At 54.1% G+C, this 16,155-nt stretch overlaps 1 protein-coding gene across 3 annotated transcripts in view; it reads right to left on the bottom strand.

Annotated features, from left to right (window-relative positions):
- The window catches only part of TMPRSS6 (transmembrane serine protease 6), a 39,051-nt gene that overhangs the window by 4,945 nt on the left and 17,951 nt on the right, over window positions 1–16,155 (bottom strand). For all 3 annotated transcript variants that reach the window (XM_006056995.4, XM_025283508.3, XM_006056996.4), the window contains exons 8-14: window positions 13,547–13,683; window positions 12,079–12,191; window positions 11,674–11,783; window positions 3,081–3,226; window positions 2,608–2,706; window positions 1,564–1,677; window positions 61–177 (exon numbers count right to left, since the gene is read on the bottom strand). In XM_006056995.4, the coding sequence (XP_006057057.2) occupies window positions 61–177; window positions 1,564–1,677; window positions 2,608–2,706; window positions 3,081–3,226; window positions 11,674–11,783; window positions 12,079–12,191; window positions 13,547–13,683 (836 nt within the window). The remainder of the gene's footprint in view (window positions 1–60; window positions 178–1,563; window positions 1,678–2,607; window positions 2,707–3,080; window positions 3,227–11,673; window positions 11,784–12,078; window positions 12,192–13,546; window positions 13,684–16,155) is intronic.

Here is a 16,155-nt window from a genome sequence, read left to right as displayed (position 1 = left end):
GGGCCCAGCAGGTGGAGGGTGTCCTGCCCACCCCAGCCTGTCGGAACGCCCAGGGCTCACCGCACTGCTGCTCGTCCGAGCCGTCCCTGCAGTCGGGGTGCCCGTCACACTGTGGGTTGGGCTTCTTCACACAGCTGTGGTCCTCACACTGAAAGGTGAAGGTCCCACAAGGCACCCCTAGGATTGGGGGGGCAGGGTGCAGAGGGTGGGTCCCTGAACCCGAAGGAGCCTCCAAAACAAGGTCCAGGGAAGATGGAGCCTGAGAGAGGCCAGGAGACGACTGGAGAGGGGTGCCTTGATCACACTAAAAGGTCCCCTGAGGCTCCTTTAGGGATCCCTAGAGGCAGGCCGTGTCCCCTCCCGACCCTTTGCTCACTCAGACTGGTGTTTTGAGAGAAGGTGACGTCTCCCCTCTCAGACCTGGGCTCCTGACGGTAGGGTCGTGCCTTCCCCAGGTGTGGTACCTGAAGCCAGAACTGTGCCTCCACCTTGAGATGAGCAAGGCTCCCAAAAGCAAGGCTATGTCCCTCCCATCACACTACCTTGGCCTAGCAGCCCTCCCGGCCCCCACCCACCTAGACACCCATCTGCTCCTCACTGCCTTCACTGTAAAGAGCTTTCTGCCCCACCAGCTACCTCCTCTATTTAAGTTTAAGTTCTCTTCAAGGCCCAGTTCAAAGCCCACCTTCTCTAGCTTTCCCAGCCTCACCTCCTCCTCACCCTCCGGTCTTCCTATGCTACTGGATGTGATGTTCAGAGGCTTTGGCCCAGAGAGAGTAACCCATCTTTTTTTTTTTTTTTTTTAAATCAGATAACCCCGAAAGGACGGGGACCACTTCTCTGGTGCCTTTTATTTCATTTTCCTTACTCTGCCTTGCATATCACTGGGTAGTCTGCAAGTGAAGGTTGGATGGTCTGAGGGATGGATGGGTGGGTGGGGGGATGGATAGATAAAACAATGGAGACTCAGACAAGAGATTGGGCAGACCAATAAATGTGTGGTTTGATGGTCTGATAAGACTGACACACAGCTATTTAGATGGATAAATGAGTGGATATAAGTACCAATGGACAAACAAGTAGTTAGATCCCTGGATGGATGCATGCACATGTGCATTCATGGATGCATGGATGGAGGATGGAACAATGGACATACAGACAGGTAATTTGGTAAACAAATAAAACCAACAAATGAGTAGATTGATGGCTTAGTGGACAGGGAGATAGGTGGTTGGACAGGCTGATGGATGAATCAGTGAGTGGATGTATGAATCAACAAACATACAAATGGTTGGAGAGACCAGAAGATGGATGGACGGACGGATGGATGGATGGATGGAAGAATGGGTGGATGGGTATTTGGATGGATAAATAAGATAGATGGATGGATGGACAGATGAATGGGTAAACAGATGGACATATAGGCACACTTATAGATGGGCTGGTAAGTATTTGGACAAGAGGGCAGAAACCTTTGTGGAAGAAGCATGGAGAAGGGCCAGGCTGTCTGGCTGAGCCCATTCATTGGTTTCCCTCTAGATAGGTAGTCATACCCTGCCCTACCTTCCTGGCATTGCTCTTCGTCACTCCCATTGAGACAGTCGGGCTGCCGGTCACAGACCCTGGACAGGGGGATGCACGTGCTGTCCTCTTGGCACTGGAATGTGGCTCTGCAGACTGTGAGGACACAGAAGGGGGACAAGTGGGAGGAAGCCAGAGGCACCAGGCTGGGACTTCGTGTCTCCTGGAGACCATGCATGGTGTCACAAGTTATGATCACAAATCTCTTTCTCAGCTACTTTACACTTGAGTCTCACAGCAACCCGGTGAGATACTCCATTTCACTGGTGGAAAAACGGAAACAAAGTGACTTGTCTGAGGTCACCTGGCTGAGCGAGAACTTGAAGCCAGATGTTCTGGTTCCAAATATGAGGTGCCTTCCCCAGCACGAAGGCAGGATCAGTCCAGAGGCAGGCACATCCCTCTTCCCTCCCACTTCCCTCCCCACATGTATAGACTTTGATGGGATGCAGGCTGCTGTGATGGTGACTCTAGGGGCCAGAAGCCAGGATTCAGAGGCAGAATTATTATTCCAAGAGAATCCTGGCTTGGGGACCGTCAGAAGCCCCTTCTGATCCCCTTCTGCCAGGGTTGGGTGGCGGTGAGCACAGCCCCAGGAAGAGTCAGCAGCTCTGAGCCCCTGCAGTGGAGAGTCCTGCTCAAAAGAGGCAGATACAGCATCCTCTCTTCAGCCACCCTGGGCCTGCCCGACCCTGCTTAAAAGCCTTCTTCCTCCTGGTCCTGCCATCCCTTGTCTGCTCTGTTCCTTCTCAGATGGCTGCCTGGGCAGAAGGCTGAGGGTGATAGCCTGGTGGCAAGAAGCCATGAGCTGGGAAGCAGCATACCTGGGTCCCCATTTGTCTCTGCCACTGCCCACGGGGTAGCCCTGGAGAGGACACTTGCCCATCCTGTGCATCTCAACACAGCGAGGGAGTTTCCTGAATGCTGATAATGGGAGCTGCCCATTGGGAGATCTCGAAATGATAGGCTCAGCCCAGCAGCACAGAGGTGGGGAGAGAAGAGGGACGGAGTGGGTGGGCTGCTCACCGCAGTTTCTCTCATCCAGGCCATTGGGGCAATCCTTGACCCCGTCGCAGGTGGGCACACAGAGTCCATTCACGGAGCAGAGGAACTCTCCAGGGCAGGCTGGATGGGGAAGGCACCATCAGGACACACATCATTATGAAAACACATGCAGACACACCACACCTGTGTGCTCACATGTGTACCCATGTGCCTGTGTACATGGTCCATGTGGACATACATGTCTGGGGACATGCACACAGCACACACTCGGGTATGTATGAGTGTATATACCTCATAAACACCTGTGAGTGCCTTGCACATGTGGGCACACACAAAGCTGCCTATGTTCATGCACACATGTGGGCACATGAGTGAACACACACACACAACACTCCTTTAGACTAGCCTCTAGGTGCTTCCAGGGAGAGCTAAGAAGCAGGGAGAAGCTGAAGGGGCTTTGGGGTCCCCCCACTCCCCGACCTGCCCACACTCACGATCCGACTGGTTGTACAAGCTGTAGTGCACCTGCACACCCGGCCCGGTGAGGGAGATCTGGGACGTGAAGTTGATGGTGATGCCGGCGCTGGCCACCACAGGGATCCTCTCAGCGTAGGGCTGCAGGGTGCGCAGGCCACACAGCCTAGGGGGGGACCAGAGACGGACTGAGGGCTACACGGGCTGGTCCGAGGCACGGGACAGCCTGGGTCCCAGTGCACAGACAGAGCAAGGACAGGGCAGCTGGGGAAGAACGGGGAGCTGCACCCCGACCCCACCCCCACCTCTTCTGTCTTGGTTTCTCCCCTGGGTGACCGCTCACCCCTACAGTCATCTAGAAAGCAGCCTGGCAGTGTCACTGCCCTGCTCAGAAGCCTTCGATGCCTCCCCATTGCCAGCAGGATAAAATTTATCATCTGGATTCTAGTCCCAGTCACCTAGGAGCTGTGAGATTCTAGCAGGTCAGAGTCCTTCTCTGAATCTCACTTTCCTCACTTGTAAAAGAAGGGAAATTCTCATCTCTGTTGACCTGATAAAGGGCTCCAATGTGTCAGTGGAAGGAACATTCCTTTACTGGTCTACTCTCCATAGGTGAGAAGGGACGTTCCTACTGTACTCAGTCAGAGTGGGGCAGGAAGTCAGCCATGCTCTCCGTTCAAGCCTGTGCCTCCCACTGAGAAGTCTCCACACCCCTGGGGGCTTCCCTGTGGCTCTCTGGACACAAGGGGACACCGGTGCAGCTCCAGGACCAACAGGTGATGGGCAGCACCTTCTCAAGCATGGCCACACCCAGGTGGGACCATCCCCCAACCATGGAAGCACACTCATATCCCTGCTGGCCGCCCCCAACCCCCACGGATGATGATTTTGTTCCCACAGAGCAGGTGGGAGACCTCCACGGAAAGGTGGAATCCCACCCCCTGGGGAGCAGGTAGGAATCCTCCCAACTCCAGGGCAGGGGGAAAACGGGGCTTTTCCCACACAGCATTGGTCCCAGCTCGCCTCACAGGGCAAGTGGACATGCTTTCACGGAAGGTGCAGCCACACCCCCAGAGTGGCAGAACCCGCCGCAGAGAGCTACCCGGGGCACCCTGCCTTCCCAGGCGGGACACCCTCATGGAACAGATGGGTCAGCCCCATCAGATATTAGGAATGCCTGCCCCTATAGGGAATGCCTTTACAGATGAGAGAAACACCCAGAATATGGGTGGAAAAGTCTGCGGGGAGAAGTGAAAATGTCCCTAGCAGAGAAAGCAGGAGGAAGTGAGGAGAGCAAGTGAGAGTGCCCCAGAGCATGATGGGAACATCTCACAGCACATGCAGCAGCCCACGTTGCAGGTCCCCTAATTCCCAGGGGTCAGAGGCTCCCTGATAACTCCTAGAACATGGCAAGCACTTACTGGTTCAGTAATAGTTGGAGGCCTCATTGCATGGGGATTTTGAGGTCACAGCAGCTCCACCCTATAAGCAGGAATTGTTCTCATCCTGTTTTCCAGAAGAGACTCAGCAAGGGAAATGAGAAGGTAGGCAAGAATCCAGCCTCCTCAGGACCCATAAGGCCCCACCTGGCCTGCTCTACGGGGAGGTGGGCACCCTGACCCTCACGCCACATGAGCTCCAGAGGCTGAGCCCTCATGTCCCCTATGGCCTCCCTCAGACCTGGCCATACTGTCTGGCTGTGGGAACCATATTCTTGCCCCTCTGCCAATGAACAGTTCTCAAAATGTGGTCTGGGGACCCTTGGAGGTTCAAAGAGAAAACTATTTTTATAATAATTCTCAGGTATCATTTGCTTTTTTCACTTTCATTCTCCACAAGGATAAAGTAGAATTTTCCAGAGACTATTTAAGGACGTGCATGTGTGTTCAGTCACTCAGTTGTGTCCGATTCTCTGCGACCCCACGGACTGAAGCCTGCCAGGCTCCTCCACTCATGGGATTCTCCAGGCAAGAATACTGGAGTGGGTAGCCATTCCCTTCTCCAAGGGCTCTTCCTGACCCAGAGATCAAACCTGGGTCTCCTGCATTGCAGGCGGATTCCTTACTGTCTGAGACACCAGGGAAGCTCCCATGTAAGAATACAGTAAAATTTTCCAGAGACTACGGGATATGTGATACTGTAACCCACTGAATGAAGAAAGAGGTGGGGGGATTCAGTCCTGGTCTATTAATCCAATTACTAACTAAAGTTGCAAAAACATAAAATAAGGATATTTTTCTTCACCAAATGTTTTTAGTTTTGGAAAATATAATTCATTTTCTTTATGTTAAAATGTAATGGGTTTCTTCTTTTAAATGAATTGATAAATATGTTTAAATGTTTTAAGTTTTCATTTCTACTACTGCACATATAGATTACAAATATAGTTTTTATATGAGGCATATAACTCTCTGGGTTGCTCAATAATTTTTAAAATAGTGTAGAGGATTCTGAAATGGAAATTTTTGAGACCAGGGCAGTACAGCCCGGGGGGACCAGAGAGGGATGAGGTGCCACCAGGGGGCGTCCCGAGCAAACCTGGTTCTTACCTTTCAAAGCTAAGGAAACAAGGCAGGGATGGTGGTGGGATCAGGGGATCATCTATCTGTTTTAAAAGTATTTTAGTAAAAGTTATCAAGGATTACTATCCCCAGAGACTTGTCCTGGGGATTGTATAGGGAATCTGGGGGTTGAGAGAGACTGAGCAAGGGGAAATGAGAAATTAGGGGCATCCTGAACATACTTAAGGTTCAGGGGCCTGGGGCATTGTCCCCACATGCTCACCGTGGACAGGGATGGAACCAGAGCTGGGTTAGAGGGGAGGGAAACATTATGTTTATAAGAATTTGAGGGCTGCATGGTCGCCGTGGCCAGAGGCTCTAAGGACATTTTGGGGGCAAGGCTCTTTGTTAGCAGACACGAACAAAAGAATTCAAGGCAGAGGCTGAAATCTGGCGACGCAGGCTAAATTACTCAATCGAAAGAGGATCTATTTAGCCTATGCAGTGTTAAAAACCTTTTAAAAAATGCATGTGCCAGCTAATTTCACATAACGGCCTAGATTCTTGCTTCTGAAAAACACACCCCAGAAACATTGGCTGGAAGTAATCAGAGGCTGCTCGAATTAGCCAGGGCATGTATAGTCCAGCTAAGAGACTCCTCCCTCCCTTGCTCCCTCTCCCCCACGGCACCCCAGCTTATGGAACTACACACTGGCTTGGCCTCTTTGCACATTTTCGTTTCTGGTTCTTACTGCAGTGCCTTCTGGGAGAGGGTTTAAATCCCCTGACTCTCCAATCCCTCTTCATCTATCAAATGCTGCCCCCACCCCCATACACCCTCTCCAAGGCGTGCCAAAAGTCTGAAGACTGTGGAGCCCACCTCTCATCTCAGCTACAAAGTGCTCGCGGTCTGAAGGCACCATTTTTTGCACTCATGCCTGCCTTGGTTTCTCCCTTCTCTGAATGTGGGGAATTTTGCTTCTTGCCTCACATAGACAGTAAACAGGGATCCGGTCAACCTTGCATATCAGCATCTCTAGCTGAACTCAGGGAGTTCAAGAAAGGTGGATGGATAGAAGGGTGGGTAGATAGAAAGAAGGAAGAGTGGGTTGGCGTATTGATGGATGGATGAATGGATGGAAGGAAGGAAGGACTGATGGATAGATGAAGGATTGAAGGTGGATGAATGGATAGAGAATATATACATCTATGGATAGATGAATATACACACACAGATATTCCCTTCCCTCAAGACAGGCTAAATGGGAAAGAGAGTCAGAGAAGGTGAGCACTGAAAAAGGGAGGTCAGCAGTGTCTCACGTGGCCAGAGCGCTGGACCTGAAGCTGCAGAGGTGAGGCTGAGGCTGGGCTTCGCCACGTGAACCAGCTGTGTGACCTTGGGCATCTCGCTCAACCTCAGCAAGCTTCTGTTTTCATGTCTTTAGTAAGACGGGGTGGTAGCTCCCCATCGGATGTTTTATGGAGTGAATGAGAAGGGATTTCTTTGACAACTAGCTGCTGACGTCGTCGGGCTGTGAGCTCACTGAGGACAGTAGCTCCTCCTTCCACACTGCCAGCCCCCAGCAGTGCCTGGGGAGCCTCTGTGGCCACCCAGGGGCTCTGGAGACCAGAAGGGCTACCCTATAGCTAGGCCCAGCCTGAGGGGCTCCAGCAGGCTTAAGGAGCCAGTGACTCTGCCTGTCACCATCGGCGAAGTGGAAATGGTTGGGCAGATCACAAGAAAAATGACATCACAGGGGAGGAAGCTGGCAGGAGGCAGGTTCCCGGAAAGGGGGAAGCCTGTGCTGTATTGACGCCCCGTCAGAGTGGGTTCTGTGAAACCCAGCCGCTGCTGGCCGGATCTCACGAGGTCAGCTCCCTCCCCCGCGTCCAGGCCACTCAAAGGGCAAGAGGCCTAGGCCAGGGAGAAACTGGGGAGGAAACAGGGAGGTGGGGGCAAGGCAGAAAGGGCTCAGAGGAGGAAGGTGACATGCCCAAGGATGCCTCACCAGTGGAGGGAACCCAGCCAGCCTCTCCTCATCACCATGCTGGCACTGAGGGGTGAGACCCCCTCTCCCCCAGCCTACCCTCTGCCGCTCTTCGCCAATGGCCATTCTGTGCGTCCCCCTCCCTACAAATCCTGTGCCTGGAAATCTACACCCTTCCCCAGACCTCTCATGTCTCTGCCACCCACACAAGCAGATTTTCCAACAAATGCTTATTCAAAGAATTTCCCAGCAACTACATGGGCTGATGGTTATCAAAAAAGATCAGAACTAGAGGAAACGGTTTGCCCAGTGCTTGTAATCTGAAGGTACACTTCTGCCTCCCCTTTTGCACTCAGACGTGGGCAGGAGCCTCAGGGCAGGGGGCCACGAGTCTCTCCTAGGGACCCTGACCCTTACAAAGGTCTGCAAAGACAGATGGGACTTCCCAGGTGGCTCTCAGATGTGGTGAGAGGCACAGCAGTGGTCAGTCCCCTTAGCAGGGCGCCGTGGCCATGGGAGGGAACAGCTGACATGGCTGCCCCAAGGCTCTGAGGGAAGACTGCATGAGTGTGAGTGCACATACTCTCACAGACACACGCTCACAGGCCCACACACCCTCATGCATGCTCTGGATCTTACCGCTCAACTCTGTTTTCTCTAGTTATGAGCTGGGTGATTTTGTGGGAACGCCTTTGCCTCTCTGTGCCTCGGCCCCTCATAGGTCTATAAAGGCAGCGTGGGGCCAGCTCCCTTGCCAGGTTGCTGAGGATGAAGGAAACGGCACCCGAGCTCAGGGCCTGCCTGGTGCAGAGTCAGGAGCCAGTTCTGAATGCATGGTTGGTGCCTTCTTGAGCTGGGCTTTATCCCAGCCTGCAGGAGCCAGCATCCTCTACCCATCATTTCAGTTACTCTTCCCTGGATGGGAGGACTGCTTCATGCCCATTTTTTAGATGGGCTACTCGAGGCTGAGAAAGGTGAGCCCTTGCCAAATAGAAGGAGAGGAGCCAGGACTTGAACCCTACTTTCTTGTTTCAACAGCTAAACTCTTTCTACCTCTCCAGCCCAACTTGGAATGACATTTCATTAGGAACTAATAAACACAACTTACTGGGAGACATCTTTCTGATAGGTAAATAATAAAAAGTTAGGGCCTTGGGCTGGCCTAACCCCCCTTTTTTATAGATAAGGAATGGGATGTACCCAGAGTTACATGCAAAACCAGGTGGACAGGCTTCCCCGAGCACATCTTTATCACCTCAGCCTCCCCTCTGTCATTCCTTGTCAGCGGTCAAGGTGGAAGAGGCTTCAGAAGATAGAGTGGGGTGGGAGTGCCAGGCCCTGTGGGGCTTCACCTCCCCACCCCACCCGCCACCCAGCTACATCCAGGTCCCCTGCCACCTCTTCAAGACAAAGAGATAAGGACAAGAGGCCAGAGACTTCCCTGGTGGTCCAGTGGTTAAGAACCTACCTTCTAATGGAGGGGATGTGGGTTTGATCCCTGATCAAGGAACTACGATCCCATGTGCCACAAGAGAAGTCAGTGTGACGTCACGAGGAAGACCCAGCACAGCCAAAAAATAATAAGTCAATAAATATAATAATAAAAGCACAAGTCCTTAGTCCTCCCTTGGCCTCAGTTTTCTACCTGTACAATGGGTAAAGATAGGGTTCAACGGCCAGCCCAGCCCACTTTTCTGTAGCTCAACGGTGCTTTGAGACACTAGGGAGGGTGAAAGTGAAGTCGCTCAGTCTTGTCCGACTCTTTGCGACCCCATGGACTGTAGCCTACCAGGCTCCTCTCTGTCCATGGGATTTTCCAGGCAAGAGTACTGGAGTGGGTTGCCATTTCCTTCTCAGACTCCTCCAATTTTGGGAGATTCTGTCACAGTGCCTGAAATTTCACCATTGCAGCATCATTCCTTTTGATGAAGACTCTCCCCATCTGTGATCCACCCTTGAAACCCAAGGGTAACTCATGAAGTCCTACCACCTAGGGCCCCCACCTCTGCCCAACCCTCCTGGCTGCGTCATGGAGGCAGGAAGGAGGCCCTCCGGGGGAGCATGGTGTGGACCACTGTGTGTCCTGCTGTTCCCATGGTGTGCCTGGGAGAGGGGCCCTGACTCTGGACCCATTTGGGTACCACTTAATCCCACTGAGCCTTGAATTCCTTCTTTGGGAAATGGAATGATGATACTGCTGACATCACAGGCTGTCAGGCCAGTGAACTGATGCCCTGTGCTGAACATCAAGCAAGTGGGATGGGGCACCTGATGCCAGGGCCCACCTCCCAGCCCATGGAATAGCCTTGGGGGTGGGAGGTATGTGAAGGAGCATCAGACCCAAGGCCCTTCTGTCTTCCTAGCTCCTCTTCGAGATATCAGATTCACCTCTAGGGCTGAGAAGGCAACAGGAAAAGATATTAATCTCATTCGGAGAACCATGAATCAAGGACCACTCTCAAGGTCACTCTGTGGGCTCCTGATGCTGAGTGGGGGGTCAGCCCAGTCATCCTCAATCTGCGTGGCCCCAAGCCGATGGGGAGGGGCCCTGAGGCAGCTCCATGAAAGATCAAGGCAGTCATGCCCAGAAAGGCCACCCACATGCTGGGACCTGTAGGACAAGATGCCTTCTGCTCTCCAAAAAGCACAGGGCCAGAGTCACACCACTTGACATCACCCCCAAATAGCACAGGCCCAAACTCACATCCTTGGCATGTCTTCTTTTCCCTTTTAATCACAGTCCCTGATAGCTTCCCAACTCCCTGGAAAGGATGGAGACGAGTCAACGAGCGTAGTCAAATCCCTGTCCCCCTTTGTCTGGCTGATGTTTTTCAACAGGATCAACCAATAAGCAAAACCCAAGCATGGGTGAACATGATCATTAACCCCAGAATCCAAGAATTCCAGAGTCCCAGAACTTTCCAATTTTAATCTATTGGAATCTTTGATACTGAAAATCCATGAAACCAAGAAATCAGGAACCTTGCACATTAGAATCCCAGTCTCTCATAGACCCCTAGGATCTCAGGGTTGGAAGGAAGAGCAGAAGGCCAAGCTGAGATGAGATGCAGAATCTTCTCTTGGGCATTCTTGGACCCCAGGTGGGGAGGGGGTTCCCGAGTTCTGCGAGGCTACTTTGAAATCCCTTCTCTCTCCCCAAGCCTCTGCCCCACCACTGCAACAACGGTGCCATGGCAGGATGTTCTTCTGCTGCCCTTCGTGCCTCCTACTCCTCTCCCGCCTTACCTCCCTCCTGGTTACGACCTGTGCCTGAGCCATCCTCTCCCATGATGGGATGCTCCCGCACAGTATTTAGACACAGAGCCCCTCCCATTGTGCACATCCCCTCCCTGAATGCCGAGTTCTCTGTCTCTCTCCAGACCAGGGGAAACTCATCTGCAATGTCTCCATTTCCCACCTCCCCACCCACCCCACTCCTTTGCAACTGCCAGGACCACCTGTGGCCCTCAGGGGGCCAGCCCCCCTCATCCTACTGATCAAACTGCATTCACACTGACCGGAGGATGGCCTGGCTCTGCTGCATCCTGCCCACCTCTCCAAAGGACTCAATTCTTCCTCAAGAACTCTGTCACCAGGGGGCCAAGGGTAGGACAGAGAGCAGGACCGGCATCCCACGGGGGATGCGCGTGACTCAGGTGGCTTCGGAGAGTGGTCAGGTTAGCAGAAGTCGCGTGGACTCAGGCTAAGCAGTGTTGAGGCCCAGAAGCTGCTTTATTTTGACCAACAATGGGGAGCAGGATAAGGGATGGCACTGGGGTGGGTTTAGGAAAGGTGTCCCAGCACCGCTGAGTCCTATGACTCTGCATCATCTCATTTAAGGATTCGGGGTGCCAGGCAGTGGGGTGACAGTACCTACAGCAGTGAAACCTTTTCACTCTAACTAGGATCAGCATCCAAGGTGACTGATGACGAATGTGTGTCTGGGACCCTGAGTAGCAGGAGGCAAGGCTGGGGCTGGAGGTGGACAGGGGTCAAGGGTAAGGCAACAGGCCTGACCAACCCCACCGCTGCTCTCTTCCCGTGATGTCCCTCTGAGATTGCACACTTGAGCTCCCAAGGGAGGTTACCTGCAGAGAAAGGGAGGGGGTCCAGGGGGTGGGTACCTTCTGGTTTGGATGGTCCACTGGCCCTGGGTGCATGGCATGTCGTATTTCTGCCTCCGCAGTGCGTAGGCGTCAAACCAGAGGGCCAAGCCGTAGTCCAGAGAGGGCACCTAGGATAGAGGAGCTGGTCACCAGGGGGCCCACGGGCTGTGGCCGGGCTGATGGTCCCGTCTCCCAGGATCACAAAGCAGGGAGGGAGCCTGCTAACATAGAGTGCTGGCTGGGGCTGAGGTCTGTCAGTCACTCAACCATCACGTGTCGCCATAGCCAAGGGACCCATCCCACTCCCTCCAGAGGACTAGTACCCAGGGGGCAGCCTGGGTCAGAGGCAGAACAGTGCTCCCCTCCCAGCTGGGGTCCCTGGAGGTCTATAGGGTGCTGTGGGCAGAGGGTAGGTGGGCTCACCGTCAGGTGCCAGGAGCAGTGGGTGCTGGGTGAGTAGTAGCTGGGGAAGTATGGTGTGCTGAGGACGCCCTGCGGCTCCAGCCGGCCCTCCAGGGTCAAGTTCACCTCACAGGCTGGGCCCAGAGAACAGAAGTTACAGAGGGTTCCTCAGCCCCGCCCAACTGCACCTGCCAGCAGGTGGGGGGCAGCTGAAACCCACCACCCTGACTGCCACTAAACAGTACAGCCTGAAGACTGAGTGTGAAAGCATGAACTTGGGCCTCAGTTTCCCCCTCTGTGAAATGGGGACAATAAAAGTACATACTGCATAGGGTAGTTGAGCAGATTACACGGACATGGCATGTATTAAATGCTCAGTAAATGTTCGCTACTGACATCAGCTGTGCAGCCCTTGACCGTTTACTGGACGTGTTCACTGCTGTGCCAGCCTCACGGTTACAGGGACTGGGGAGAAAGAACCATTCTCCTTTCCAAAGATGATGAGGTTCGGAGAAGAGCAGCAACTTGGATGAGGTCACACTGTGAGAGGGTGAGGGATGGGGAGCAGCTGTGTCCCCAGCTGCCCCGACACCTCCCATGCAGCCAGGGAAAGCCCTCCTTCCCCTCCCCATAGAGCTATATCAGAGATGCCCATGAGAACGGGCCAACTCTGGCACTTCTTCAACCCCAGAGACTCCCAGAGGGTCACTTGTAGATCTGGGTGACCAACAGGAGAGCAAACGGGTGGAACCAGGGGAGGGAGGGGGAAGTGGGTGAGGAGATTGAGACTGACGGCAGAGGAAGGGAAAGGGGGCAGGTTGTGTGTCCTTGGTGTTTAACCCTCCCTCCACGGAGCCCAGGAAACTTCAAGTTTTGCTTTGTCTGCCCAGAGGCAGCTGATGGATGATAATTGATGGTGATAAAGGGTGGGGCCCGCTTTTCCTGAGAAAGCGGGTGGTGGAGGGGGTTTCGGAAGCAGGAGAGAGTAGGGAAGGCTCAGAGGGGCAGCCCAGGCACCCTTTCCTATGAATCGCCCGCCTCTGAACACCCCTCCCCTGCCGTCCCTAGGGACAAATACGCTGACCTTTAGTGTGAGAGGGTCGTCTGGGGGACCCCACTGTCCACGCTCTGCCAGGGTGCGCACAGAGGAAGGAGGGGCAGGGGAGGGAACCGGGAGAGGAGACAGCCAAGGAGGAAGAGAAGAGAGAGGAGGCAGGACAGACACAAGTTTTCTGCAAGAGGGCAGGAGAGAGGATGAGGTGAGGAGGAGAGAGGTAGCACAGGGGGCAGGGGAGGGGGTGATGGAGCCAGAACAGAGAGAGATAAAGGAGCTCAGAGGCGTGGGTGTGAGTTTGGAGAGCAGAGATGCTTCCAGAACTTTCCATCCTCCATCCTATCTCCAACCAGAGAAGGGGAAGGCAAGCCCAAGGAGCACCGTGGCTTCTGCCGCTGAGCCCCTCTCCTCCCCGAAGGACTCCTGACCCCTCACCCTGGATGGTCACAGGCTGCACGGAGAGCACGAAGGGGTCGTAGTAGCTGTGAAGGCCCTTCTTCCAGACCACCGCCATGATGGCGCCTGAGGCTAGGACCTCCACCACGGGCTCCTGGCGACTGCAGCCATAGACCCTGGTGGGACAGAGAAGGGTGACAAGGAGGGGCGGGGCCTGGGAAGGACATCCGGGAGGGCTGTGGGCTGCCCAGAGGAACAGATGAGGAGGGACTGGGAGCCTGTACATCTGAGTCTATGGCCAGGCTGCTCTGTGTCCTTAGGCAGGTGTCTAACCCTCTCTGGCCAGGGGGCTGACCAGAGGCCCTATAAGGGTCAGTCCAGCTCCCCAGAGGAGAGAAGACAAGGGGTTTCCCAGACTTCTGGAGCTTACAATTCCACTGTGACTGCTGACTCCTGTCCCACAGCACCCCTGCAGCCCCCTCAGAATCCCTTTGACCCCTGAGTGCCCAGCCTATGCCCTGTAAGGAGACCAGACTGGCACCTATGGGGGCCATACCCTCTGGCTGACCATACCTAACTCCTGGCTCTCCTGGCTGGAACAGAGAGAAGACAGGTGTACAGTCTGGTGATCCCCTGGGTACCCCAGGACTCTACCCAGAGCTTGGCTTGGGGGAGGCACAGGAGAAATAACCATATCTTAGAATTCTAGACTCACAGGAATGTCAACCATGATAAAGTTCTTCAGGGATTGTCAAGGTTAACTGCTTGGTTACCAGGTGGGGAAACTGAGGCTCATGAAGCTGCCAAGGCCCCACTCTGGGTCCACAGCACAGACAGACCCATGCTGGGCACTGCCTGTGATAGCGGCTGGCACTCCTGCAATGTCTGTGCCCCCGTTCAACCCATTTCAGGGCAGGATGCTCCAGGCTTCCCCGTCCCTCACTCTTGGCCAACCTCTGCCAAAGTTCCTCTTGACTCAGAATTCTCTGGAGCTGTGCTCATCAGGAGACCAATTCCTAGGAAGCTAGTAACCCTGCCTCCCCTGGATGGGGTGCGCCAGCATCCAGCAGGGAGGTACTGCCTGCCTGCCCTGTGCCAGCTTTGAACTTGACCGGTGTGAATGGACGGCAATGGGGACACTGCAGGCACCCAGGCAAATGTGAGAAACCTCAAGCACAGCCTCAGAAGCACCATCAACACCAGCCCTGGGAACCCTGCAGCTGGCGAGGGAAGAGCGAGCAATCCCAGAAATTTTCCCAGAAGAGTCTTGGTTCCCCAGGGTCCTGGAAGGGTCCTTTCCCCTGGCCTCAGCTTGCCCAGGAGGTGCTCACCTCTCCCTGGTCCTCTTGCTTGTTCTCACTGCTGGGGGGGCCCCCCCACCCTCCTACACCACACCCTCTCTGCCTTCAGGAGGTGGGAGATAAGATATAAGAGGTTGCCTTTAATCCTCACTTGTAATATTGGGGATTTCTTTTATTTACTTAAGCAGCTGAGCCCTTGTTGTAACTAAAACGAGGTGAAGGTTGCTGGAGACCCCACCAGTTCCCCCTACCACCCTACGCCCCTCGCTCCGTGTTCCCATCGCCACTAAAGTACGCCTCTCCTGGTATGGGGGGCAAGTCTGAGGGTCCCCTGGTCCTGTCTGATCCACAGTTTTACACCTTCTCTGAGGGCCTGAGACCGCAGTCAGATCCCCTCTCCAGTAGTAGGCTTGGAGAAGCCCCCGGGAAAGCCCTAAAGTGTCCCCACCCTCATCAGGCCTGGAAATCAGCTGGTGTCTGGCTTCTCTGCTTCCCAGAGCCCTCCAGGAACCCAGCCTACGCACACCCCAGACTGCGGTCAGCACATGGCAGTGGGTGGGGCTGCAGATGAGAAGGCAGCCTCAGAGCCTGGAGAATCAGAGAGGCCCTGTGGGAGGGGGCCAGGGAGAACCTCACTCAGCTCACCCTGCAGGACTGCTCTGGACCTGAACATGCAGGTCGCACTCCCACTGGGCTTGGAAGCTGGTGCCCACGCAGGACAGAAAGGCACCAGCCGGGTGCCCCAGGGTCTCCCCCAACCTCCTGTAGTCCCCTGCCCCACCCTCACCCTGTGGGAAGGTGATCAGGCTCCTGGAGGCCAATGCCATTTCCAGCCCCTTCGTGGTCTCCCCATGGCCCACTACTTGCCTGTCTTCTGCATTCCACATCTTATCCTAAAGTTCTTCTCTTCTGCTCAAGAACTTTCCATTAGTTCCCCACTTACCAAGTATTAAAGATAAGATTATCCCTTGCATTCCATGCCCTTTGTGACCTAGCCCCAGCTAGACTGTACATAATAATAAGTAATAATGGCCAGCAGCTGCTGGAGCTTTAATGGATACATCGAATGTATGGTAATAGTGGACAGCATTACTGTGTGTAAAGATCTTGGCCCAGATCTGATTGAAATCCTCTCAATAACCCTGCAAGGTAGGAATGGCTGCGCACCCATTTTACAGGTGAGCAAACTGAGGTTCAGAAAGGCAAAGTAACTTGCCTTAGGGCACACAGCTAGGAAGCAGTAGCATAGGGTTGGAAGTCAGGGGCTGCCAGCCTTCAGAGCATTCTTATAAGATCATGTCACCTCCCAGAGCTGAGCTTAGAGATTGCCTAGTACAATTGCTTTGT

This window comes from Bubalus bubalis, chromosome 4 (genome assembly GCF_019923935.1).
Source record: "Bubalus bubalis isolate 160015118507 breed Murrah chromosome 4, NDDB_SH_1, whole genome shotgun sequence".
NCBI lineage: Eukaryota > Metazoa > Chordata > Mammalia > Artiodactyla > Bovidae > Bubalus > Bubalus bubalis.
Note: the sequence above shows the minus strand (reverse complement) of the source record. Positions and strands in the feature narration are given on the sequence as shown.